At 42.6% G+C, this 12,099-nt stretch overlaps 1 protein-coding gene across 3 annotated transcripts in view; it reads right to left on the bottom strand.

Moving 5' to 3' along the window:
• nrp1a (neuropilin 1a) overlaps positions 1-12,099 on the bottom strand; it is a 79,889-nt gene that overhangs the window by 36,916 nt on the left and 30,874 nt on the right. For all 3 annotated transcript variants that reach the window (XM_081601327.1, XM_081601328.1, XM_081601329.1), the window contains 3 exons: positions 9,269-9,496; positions 4,865-5,020; positions 1,707-1,873 (listed from right to left, as the gene is read on the bottom strand). In XM_081601327.1, coding sequence (XP_081457453.1) covers positions 1,707-1,873; positions 4,865-5,020; positions 9,269-9,496 — 551 coding nt within the window. The remainder of the gene's footprint in view (positions 1-1,706; positions 1,874-4,864; positions 5,021-9,268; positions 9,497-12,099) is intronic.

Here is a 12,099-nt window from a genome sequence, read left to right on the forward strand (position 1 = left end):
TGGTTACACACCGATTAAATTAGCTTGAAGGAATAACAGAGGCCCTTAGGACAATATTTTCCTTGCAATAATAACGCAAAAAGCTTGCTTATGTCCCTCCCCGAGCAAATATTTGGCTTTGGGTCAGCTCTATTATCTATCCCTTGAGATATCCCCCTGGGGCCAAACTTTTAAGAAATGATGCATAAGCTGCTGAAAAAAGTCAAAAAAGAAAAACAGGCTGTGTATTTGTAAGAAGTTAGGGTCTTGGGTTCATAAATCAAAGACAGTGCAAATGCATGGAGGTGGGGCTGTGGTGGGGAAGAGGCTATGGGGAGTTCTTTGTGATGTGAGTGGACTCGGTATACGTGTCTTATCCCCATCATGGGATGACAGAACTAAATCCTTAATCTTCCCACATAAAGTTCCCTTGGTGGGTGATGATCACTCTGTGAAGATAAGCCAAGAGACAAAAAATATGACAGAGCCTGAGCCAGTTTGCGCACGCGCGCGTGTGTTTGTGTGTGTGAAGCTTGGCAGGTTGCCTGGATTAAATCTGAGCATCTCCGGAGGCAGTTTCAATTCCAAAGGATAGGGGGGAAATTATCAGGTAGGACTGGAAGACAGAGGCAGCCACAGGAAGACAGGCTGATAGGGACAGAGTGGAAACATCGATGTAAAAGAATGACTATGATAGAATAGATGGATGAATGGATGGCTTTCTGTTAGGGAAAGTGAAGAATGTGAACATTTGGAGAGAGAGGAAGATTTTCGGTACAAACGAGAAACAATTATTTCTTGGTTTGGGCCAGCTGTCTGTGACAAAGTACAGTTTTATCCATCCTGAAGCATGGGGCTCTACCTGGCAGGTAGTCAGTCCATCACAGGAAATATAACTCTTTCTTGCTAGGAATTCTGCTTAAATTATGTGACTAACAAGAAAAGACAGTATAAACAAAGAACATCTATTTAAAATAATTCTATATTTAACTGTTTTAAGAGACTGGGTCTATTGGGTATTGAACTGCTTACGCTTTGCGTGGTCCAGTGGGGTGGCACTGACCCCCCATGCGCTTATGAGAGGGTTTCTTTGTGTGTGTGGTTTTGGGAACTGATCATCAACCCAACCTTCATACCCCTCTTTCTCCACTGTCTGACCGTGGCATCTGCCACGCTCCTCCTGAGCATTGTGCTAAAACCATGGGAGTGATAAACAAAAATAGGTTTGTGCACTAAATCCTGTAACTTAAATTACCACTATTAGGTTAGTTTAGCTGTCTGACTTTTTCGTAAATAGAAAAAATACATACGAGACAGCCTCCTACGATTGAACACATAATGCAATACAGAGTACACGTGCAAAATGGAGCTGCAAAGATGTACAACTTAAAAGCATTTTAAAATCAATTTTTGAGCATTTTGAATCAATTCATAATTCCCACAACTAGGAAACTGCCATTCCTTGAGAATCGATAGTTTTCTGAGCTTCTACAGACGATCATGGATTCACACATTCATTACTAGGGGCACTTTTGATTGGAAAGTGACTGTAACGTATATGTTTCTGAATTCTGGGAGGGTCTCATCATGACCTAAGCCCACCTTCAGATAGATCAATTTGTAAATACTGTTGCTTTTTTAATCTTATTTATCCTTCCATGGTCACTAACTATGCTTTATTGGAAGCAATTACTTTTAATACAGGAGAAAAACAGAAGGTGTGCTACCTGAATCCACTCCTTGTTTGAGTCCTCTGCAGGCGTCCATGCATTTTCATAGTAGTTGAGTCTGGAGCGCTCCGGGGACCAGCTGGGGTTGTACTGGGATGAAGCCATGATTTGGTCTGATGTTATCTCCCCCGACTCCATTCCCAACGGATCGCTGCAGTCAAAGTCTGAAAGGCAGAGGGAGGGGAGAGAGGAGATGAAAAGGGAATCAGAAAAAAAATAGATAGAGGAGGCAGTGAAAGACTTTCAGCTGAATTCTAAGCAGTCAATATGTAGTCAAAGAATGTGTCTTCTGTGTCGCCCTCCCCTGCCCCCGCTCCCTGTCCTCCTCCTTGAATCCGAGCAAATCTCCAGGGCGGAGGACGAGGCCTCCACATGACTGGCCGGAAGACAACAGCACGTCGACGGCAAACCCCTTCTATTACTTTTCCAGCGCTTTTTAATGGAAGCTGGAGGGAAAGTGTCCGAGACGTAAAAATGTCTTCATGAAACATTCAGCGTGGTTTATGCTCGTATTAGGCGCTAACAGTGACTTTCGCTTTGATTGTTTTTTTTCCTCCCCCACTGTCTGAATGTGTTATGTCTCCCTGAGGGGCGTTTATTATTATTATTTTTTTTTTTGTAAACCACAATGCTTTCTTGGTCCAAACAGGAATATGTAGAGTCGTTGTGTGAAGGAATGCTTTTAAAATAATTTGAATTCTTTTTTTGAAAAATCCCCTAAATATAAATTCCGTTGCTCATTTTGAGGCCTTTGGATGAAGAGCAGCGCTGGAGAGCCATGCGGTGGCAGCCTGAGAGCTAACACAGATGGTCTCCCCCATCTGCCGCACCGCTAGCGCACCCTTACTCAACGGGGTCACCGTGTGTACGGCTTGCAGTCTTAATGCGCAGCTGCATGTGCGTGAGTTCATGCCTGTAAGTATGTCAGAGTACTAATAAACTGTCTCGCACCTCTCCCGCTTTCTCTCTGTGGAAAAAAACAACAGCAACAAAAAGACACATCTCTTTAAGCCAACATTATTAACAAAGATCATTGAAAACACAAAGAGGCGTTTTGTTATGCCTGAGCTTATATCTGATCATGTGGCTTACCGAGCACGGCTGAGAAAATACAAGAGAAGGAACAAAAATAAAAAGGATAAGATAAGGCCTCTTTTCATCACTTTATCACATCTCATCAGTGGTTTTCAGCTACCCTTCGCCTCGCCACGTAACAGCATTAAAAAAAAATCTGCTGTGCATTATGCATTAGGGGATTATGAAAGATTCAGTTGGTACAAGCTTAGAAAAGCAATGACGATGTTTGGGGACTTTCTATCTCCAGAGCGTCTGAGATGATGATGCAAAAGCCAAGCAACTCGCTCTTCAATTGAGGTATTTACCGATGGCAGATCAGATAGTCAATCGCTCCCATCTAATGGCGAACGTAAAAAGTTGCGTTGCACAAGCTGCCTTTTAGGAAAACCACCAGCAGTGGCAGGTCAGCTTGTTACCTGGAGGCAGGCCTTGTTTCTCTTGTTTTGTCTGTGCTTCAACATCATCTCCCTTTTCCCCCTTTGGGCAAGACAAAATCCCTTTTGGAGATGATTAGTAGACTTGTTGAAAGTCATCCACCTCTGTTGCTATTCAGAGATGGACTGTGTGCATGTGTGTGTGGGTGCGGGTCCCTGTGTGTGGGGTGGTCTGGCTGCAGGACAGATTTATGAGCCTTACCAGAGCTCGTCTTCCTTAATGAAATGTTTAGATGGAACGTTTTGCAAAATGGGGTCAGCGGGGGTCGAGCCCCATGACAGCGATGTGGCATGTAAAAAGCCCTGGGGGTGTGTGTGAAAAGAGTGTGTGCTCGGGCAAGCTGCTGACAGAGACCGTCTAGGCAAACGTGTTCCGCGTGAGCCATCGGCGCAATGAAGAAGCGGGAGGTATCCGTTTAATAACTCTTAAACTCTGTTCAGCAACTGGCAATTTGTCATAATTGGACAACATTTGCTTTCTGCCTGGATTATTGCTCCTCTGGTGCTTTAATCTGCTCCCCTGCAATTCTTTTACACATCCTTGCCTGAGTTTAAGCTTCTCAACTTTCCTTAACCTCTCTGGATGTATTATGTATGTTTTTTCTGCCTCGAAAATGGTTATTGGTCTTCTGAGCCGTAGGAATCTAAAACTTAAACTTAGTTTAGGGGAGATTGCACAGGTGCTTTGAAAAAACACCATATCTTTAAAGACAATAGTACAAGTGGATCTTATGGAGAACCATTTCACTCTACCCTTTGGGTTTATGTGAGTCCGTCTTAGAACCAGAGGGAAAAGCCCCTATGAAAGAATATTAAGGGATGAAAGAGATAAATGACTGAAATAACAGAGAAAACATGTTCAAATTAATCACTGAATTAATGTGGTTGAGTTAATTATTGTGGCCAACCAAACGTTGTGTTTAAGGTTTTACCAATATAACATTTTCTTTAGATTTTTGTACTTAACCAGGAAGTGAAACTGCTTTTTAGATTTTTAAAAAGGAAGTCATACAGGTCTGGTTTAAGAACTTCCTTCTTAAATAATTTCATTGAAAATAATTCTAACTAAGTAAGAAACATACATGGTAAAAAAAGAGGTATGAAATAAAAGTAACAAATCATCAGCATAAAGTTTGACTTTCCCGTTGTCTTGAATAAGGACTATTGACCAAGGCTATGTTAACTGCATCAAATAATTGTGGACTAAGCTGCCTACCATGTATAGGGATGAAAAGTTTTGATTTTTGATTGTTAGGACACATTCAGGCTCTGCTTAATGAAGTGCAAATCAAAAAATGACCAATCTTCCCAACACAAACAGATAAATTCCACAAATTCGACGGTTGTCTTATTAGTCCATATTCTCATTATTCAATACATTGAGAAGGTGTTGAATATTAAAGCCATTAAAATTTCAGTAGTAGAAGTGAAAGACGTTTTTGTTTTTCCTTGTTTAATGAGCTTAAGAAGCTTCATAAGAAGTGTGGAGCTCGCCCTGTGTTAATGAATCTGAACAGAATGCAATAAAAGTATAGCTATGAGTAATGAGACAAAAGATTTATATAATGCTTGTTTTTCATCGCCGCCAGAATTTTTACAGTTATGTCAACGGGTTCCTCTTTCTTCGTTATTGAGCCAGCTCACCCTCTGGGACGGTCCGGTCGAGGACAGTGAAGTTGGCAGAGAAGCCTTCCTTAGCGATGGCGCTGTCGGTGTTGATTGTCAGAGCCAAGATGCCTGTGTAGGAGATGATCCTGCCGGGGGTGTTCTGACCACAGTACCTCCCGATGTAAGGCCCGACTGCAGAAGGAAGTGAGAGAAAACCACAGACATTACAATTATGCACAAAACTTTGTCACTATTACACTAGTGTGAGAAAATGTTTTTCGTTTAGTTTTGTGTTTTTTTGCAAATGCGCTGTTTCCATTAAATATGAAATAAAAATAAAAATAACACATGAATTAGCTTGTTCACATGATAAGTCTTTAAAAAAAACATGCTGCGCCACAGGCCTTCAACCACTTCCTGTTGTCGTCTTCTTCGTGGTTTGCGTGCCAGTGGTGACATCTGGTTGTTGGTCACATGAGTCGTGCCATGCAAAAAAAAGCTAAATAAACCGATTTCTATACGGCCAAAAAAAACATCTAATCTTACAGCAAAAACAAATTTTTTCGAAATTGGAAAAAACAAAATTGCTAATTTTTTTCGAAATTAAGCAAACTTACTTTCAAAATGTCAAATTGAGTAATTTTATATTCAGTAGAAATTCAAAAAGTAAATTTTTCCAGGCAAAAAGCCTTTAAAAATATGCTGTGCCATCATCCTCCTACCACCTTCTGTCATCTTTTCCCCCAGTGGTAACATCTACTTGTTGATCTTGTGACTTGTGTGATGTGAAAGATGCGTTTCCATTGCAGTTTTAATAATAAACCAATTTCGATTCGGCCAAAAAAAACTAATCTCAGCCTAACAACAAAAACCTTCCATCAAAAAACTTCAAATTGCGCAGCTTTATAGTCAATAGAAACACAGCTAGTGTTAGACTTAGCCTAACTCAATATTTGTTGGGTTGCCTCAGCCATGTCACACATGGGTTTAACTAGTAACTTCCCCCCTACTGAGGTGTGAAAACTAGTGTGTCAGTGAGGTATGGCACTGACCCCATAAAGAGGAATGAGAAAAACTTCCTGGCATTCCAGACCAACTTGCCTGCCGGACACAAAGAGAAAGAAGGGTGACCTGTGGTGTGGAGCCAGGTCACCATCTCCGTCTATTTGCTCGGCTGTAAATACCAGGAACCCCAGACTAATTTTCTTTGACGGCCACTGCCCGGCTGGTTTTGCAAAGGAAGTCAAACAAGTAGAGGCAGAGCGGTGGACAATACAAGAGTATTAAAAAGATAGAGAGCAATAATAAAAGAGAAAGAAGTACGCCTTCCACTCGGAGGCTTGAGAAGAATGGGGGAAGATTGGCGAGAAAGTTTTAGCGGGAGACAGAGATAACGAGAGAGGAACCTGGGGGGGAGAGCGATAGGAATGAGGGGGAGCGAGAGAACACGGCGACCTTGCTCCAGTCCTTTGATGTGTGCCGTGATCCATGCCCGTTTATGAATGTGTGTTCCTGTCAGTGCGTGGGGACCTGCAGCTTATCTGCGATTAGTAATGCTGTGATCAGCGGCGAGTGACAGTCCTGCCTCCCCAAGGCCTCCTGTCATCCAAAACATGCCACTTCCAGCACAACTCCGACATAAAAGGCAAAGGCCAGGCCGCGAGGGTGCGAGGCAAGGGAGGGAGGTGCTTATGGGGCAGTGGTGTGACGGCTCAGATTAATCTTCGTAAACCAGGTGTCCGGTATATATTTGAGGGAATATGGTGTGCATTTAGGCCCAGTAAAACCTGGGCTAAAGGAAAGGGGAAGAAGAAGAGCCTATCTACCGGATTAACTGCATGACTCCACAGCGGCATGAAATTTTAAAGAACCTCGCCATAAACTCTGCGCCTTGCCTTCTGCGAGGAAGAGGAAGAAAGCCAGAGGTTCTTCTTTTCTTTGCCAGCGCCTGTCCGGTGAGGTGTACTTTGAGAGGCAAAGGGTGTGTGGAGGGGGGATAAGGAGGTGTGAATCCCCGGCTGCTTGCCCGGACATCTCCAATCTCGGCACACTCCAGCAGCAAGCATGCCTCCTGTGCTAATGCGCTATCGATCTGGCAGGCACAACAGGAACCGACTGGCAAAAGGCAACACTCTATTTTCCTCCCATGGCTTATTTTTATACACCGCTATCTGTCACGCACAGCAACCTTCAAAGGGTGTTATGGAGAAGAAGAAAAAAAAGGAAAAAAGAAGAAGAAGTTCGTGACAAGTTTCTGCCACTGTCGGACAAAAGGAGATCTCGTTTGTTTTATCCTCCCACTGTCCTCAGTTAATTTTAATAACTAGAGGGGACAGGAGAAAATGTTTCCTGCTGTCTTCTGTAAAAACTATGTCTCAGAAGGCGATAATAACCAGACATTTTCTCTCTTTTTTTTCTCTCCTCGACCCTCTGACAAGTCTTCTCAATCAGGCGCGAACCTTGGAAATGAGACACGCGAAAGCTCGAGGGGGAGAGCCTGCGAACGAGCCGCGCTCCGAGGAATCAAAAGGTCACCTCTGCAAAGTTAACATCTTCAGAAAAGTGAACTTTAACTAAACTCCCCAACCCCCACCCCCCTCCGGAAAAGGCGCCTGTGATTAACACTTCAACCTTATCACCCATAGAACGCGCGGAGCAGCGAATACTGATTCGCACCGGGATAAGTGTAGCTAGATAAAAAAAAAAATCAAAAAATTCTTTCAGGTTTCAGCCACAGATGGGTGAGACAGGCTTTCATCTCGCCTGCACCCGGGGTTGGGATCGCCGGCAGAAAGAAAAACTTCAAGATGTGATTTTGCTCGCCGAGTTAAAAGACTAATCTCAGGCTGTGGAAGCAGTGCTTTGAACCCTCCTCGTCCTCATCTCAGCCCCATCCCGCTGACTTATAAGATGAATAGATTTTTGAAAACTGTTTCAGGGCAGCGTTTGATTGTGCATGTTTGCGTGAGCATATGCCAGCAAGGTTTGGTTCGAGTCAGGTCCGAAACGGTTTAACTGAATGAATGAATAAGCTGGGGTAGTTTTTTTTTTTTTTCTACCCCATTGGTGGGAATTGCAAGGAAGTTACCCAAGGAAATTCCTTTTTGAGTAATTTCCTGTGAAACGGAATTGTCAAACAAAAAAAAAAAATCCCTCAGACCCAACATCCTAGATTAGACCTTAAACTCCCAAATGTATTGGTCCGAAAACATTATCACACACAGCCAGCCTGTGACATAAAAAACAAAAGCGCGGGAGGCTCTTTTTTGCCTCTCAGAGTACAGAAGGAGTGTTTGGCACTGAACGATAACTAAAGTTAAGCTTATGACGTCTGAAAGACGTCTGCAGACCACCAGGTCGGGGTAAAGCTGTCTTACTGTGCGGAGATGGTCATTTTCTCAAGAAATGAAACAGAAATCAGTATTCTGTTTTTTTTCTGCTGTATTATCCTGCAGCAGAAAAAAATCCCTTTTCCTTGATGTTCACAATGTTTGGTAAAATCTCGTTTTACTAATAAAACTGCATTGGAAACCAGTGCCAGCAAACAGCTTGTACTAAGGCCATTGGCATGTGAAATGTAGCAGAGGCACAAGTAGTGAATAGATGGTAGACGCAAGGCAATATCTGCATTTCTGCTTCAACAAATGGCTCACAAACCACAAACTTTCATGCCCCTGAGTTGGTGTTTAAATGCTTCTCCAGTCGTAAGGAAATTCTCGAAAACCATGGAAAGTGTCTCTGTGATGCGTTTTTCACAAACCAATTGAAAGTTTCATGAATCTGAAACTTTTCCAATTGCTTACCAGCTGTTGACTCACTGCGCCTATTTTTAAACAGTGTCAAGAAAGCTGCCACAAACCATTTAGAAGTGGTGGGAGCATCCTCATTGCTTTTTGTTACTACGAGACGTCTTTACTAGCTCACCCCGTCAGCAGAATAGGGCGAGTCAAAAGCGACTGTCTTTCCAACACCAAAATAAGAGTCTCAAACATTTCTGGGAATAAGAACAATACTGACTTCCCCAGATAAAGTTATAAAGTCACAGTAGATGAATAGTGCTTAAATGACATGACATATGTTGTGTTTAATATTGCAATATCTTGTGACATGAGATTCTGTGACACCTTCATTTTTCCAAAACTGATACTAAATTGTAATAACTAAGTAAAGCTTGTTCAATGAATAAGTAGAAATTTTATGATTGAAAATAACTCAGATACTTGACATGAATCTATTTAGCAAATTCGTGAAATCAGGCTAAACTTTGATATACCTTCAACCTCTAAATGGCTGGAAAATGTTTCCTAAGCAATGAGTAGAATATACGTCAACAGGCATTAGTGGTAACTATGACTGTGTGATGATTTAGGATGAGTTAATTATAATACTCTGCGAGTATTAACTCAAAAACACATTTCAACAAGCTGCTTTTTTGCTCACCTCCTGGAAAGCCGTCCCAGATTTCCAGCCGGTCATAGCGGCAAAAGACACCAGTAGGGGGCGTTGTGTCGGGTTCCAGCTCGAAGCTCTCGAACTCCAAAATGATTTCCGACATCTTTGGGGCAAAGATCATGAAGGTGCAATCGAGGTTGTTGGGGTACTTCTCTGGAAACCCCGGAGACTTTATGACGCCGCTGTTGGAGGTGAAGTTCTTGGAGCACTCGGGACCTACAGAAACAAAAAACAAGACAGTCAATGAGAGGTTGGGAGAAAAAGGGAAGCTCAAACACATCAAAATGGTGAAATTGATTTGTTTGAGCTTTCTCTGCTTCCCATCTGGTCTGTTGAGACTAGAACAGTTTATGACCCTAAGTTGCTGGACCACCTTCATGGCTCTATTCACAAGGTGCCACATCTGGATCTCTTAACTTTGCCCCTGAGTTACTCTTTGTTTTCCTCCACCACTTTTTTGGACAAACATCACTCCACATCCCACTGTGTATGCTAAATCAGTGATTCCTGGAACATCTGGACCAACCCTGTAAACATTTGTCAACGGCCTCAATCACCAGAGTCAAAGAATGACGAATAAACAGTTTGAGTCAAGCCGTAATTCCTCCTTGTCTCACGCGCGCATGAGCCCTCATCCAGACATGTCGGCAAAACCCATGAGAGGTGCTCAAGCCTGAACGACGGAAGGGTGAGCAATGGCTGTGCATACATCAACGCACACACTCACACAGTTTTACACGGAGGAAAGTCAAAATATTTATGCACAGCTCCCCAGAGAGCTGCCTTTCAGCTGATGAGGAACGTTAACATGCTTCCCATAGTAGCTGCCTCTCATGAGCACAAAATTATGATTTGAAAATGAATGACATGTAAACAAAAAAAAAAAAAAAACTTACTCCCAACAGCTGCAAGATGATTTTTACAAGCATAAGGGAAAGCGAGGTTAGGATTTGCAGGCTCAAATCCGGGTCCAAGCTTTGCTCAATGCAAATACACATAACATCAGGAGAAAAAAAAACGGAGAAGTACTGTCATTCAGGGCAATTATTTGGGGCCATTAGCGGCAGAAATGTACCCAGGATAACATCATTTTCATGCCAGTCTGGCAGCTGGCGCTATGAGTGCAGATGGGGCCAATAGAAACCAAAATTGCAGGGAGTTATCGCTGGATAGAGCCGCTGTGCTGCAGTCACTGTAGCTTAAATGAATGTGGCAAACTGCTTTTTCCAGCGTCACTCAAGCATCTTGCCCGGCTCCTAATTGAAGACCATCAGGCCCACTTGAGACTGTCCACCAGCAGAGTGAGTGAGGGGCTGGAGAGCCATATTGATTTTCTTTCTTCCCAAGCTGAAAGCCATGGCAAGCAGCATTTTGACTCGAAAAAGAGTTGACATTTAGCACAGCAGCTAAAGTGTGGCCTTCGAGAACAGTGGGTACCATTAATTTCACAGCTTCCCCCTTGTATTTACTTCAAGAAAATGGAGAGATTTTGCTGAAAGATGCTGTTCCTTGGATGTAGTCCTGCACTTACCTTTGCTGCATTTGAGATAATGTCAGACGTTTTGTAGTGGGGGAAGAAAAAAACAATAGATGGAAGCCAATTCTGTTAAAATCGTTGCTGGAGAGTTGGAGTACTCTTCAGAGCTGTCGAATTTCCAAGGGATATTGGCGTTAAATATCACTCACTTGCCTGCACCCTGACACTTACAGCTGCACAGAACAGATTGGAGGTTTGGGGATGGTTTACTTACAAAGGGTGCATCCACACCAGCCCCGTGTAGTCCGCTTTAATCAAACTCTAGTTCGTTTGCCTAGAAAGTCTGGTTCATTTGGAGAGGAACGAATGTGAACACTGGAACTCTGAAAACCCTAAAAAAAACCTAGGTCTTGTTTCGGTTAACGCAAACTCAGGAATTGTTTGAATTAAGGAAATGCAAGTGGAAAAGTACAGGAAGCTGACAACAGCACAAAGCATACTGGGTAACTATACCTAAAACAAATGCTGGTGTCTACTGCTTGAGGGAGAAAGAGCTCATGATCTTTTACCCAAGAGAAATCCCATAACTGCTAAAATCTGAAGCTATACTCCATTTTTGTTTACATTTTGTGTAAACAAAAACTCTTCTTCAGAGGTTTTTATGTGGTTGTCTTCAGTAAGCAAGCACCACCACAGGCGAGAAGGTAAACAGGTTTCTCAAAGGGTTTGGGTTGTTTGGCCCAATGCAGTGTGAAAGCGAACTGCACCAGCTGAAAATGTAGCAAATGCTGCAATTTTGGTCTCCAATCAAGCAAAGTCTACGGGAGTATCAAGTGTGAAAACACCATTAAAAACCCAAATCACACAGAACTCCCATACATTACCTTAAATGTTCAATAAGCTGGAACCTATGACTTTTCAGTTCCGTCCTTCTCCCTCTACCCTCTCTACTCGGGTTGTGACACCCTCAAAGTGACATGTGAGGCAACCAAACATTTATGCAGACATGTGTATTCTTAGTCTGTAAAATAAAATTTAAGTACCTGGAGAGAATCCTCACAAGCACATGGAGTACATGCAAAATTCTCATAAAACGTCCCTCGGCAGGACTTGAACCCATGTCATTCTTGTGGGGTCTTAACATTGGTAATCATCTTTTTTTTGTGTGCAGCTCCTCAACGCAAGTATTCCTAACCAAATAAGAATACCTGCTTATATTTGTAGTTGTTTGTCCCTTTTGCCTTGTCCCACATCACTTGTCTTGCATTTTTTATAAAGACATTGATCCAGATCAACTGTGCGGTTTCTCTCTTCTTACTGAATTATCATGACTGAGGTAAAG

This window comes from Poecilia reticulata, chromosome 20, assembly GCF_904066995.2.
Source record: "Poecilia reticulata chromosome 20, P_reticulata-male-v2, whole genome shotgun sequence".
NCBI lineage: Eukaryota > Metazoa > Chordata > Actinopteri > Cyprinodontiformes > Poeciliidae > Poecilia > Poecilia reticulata.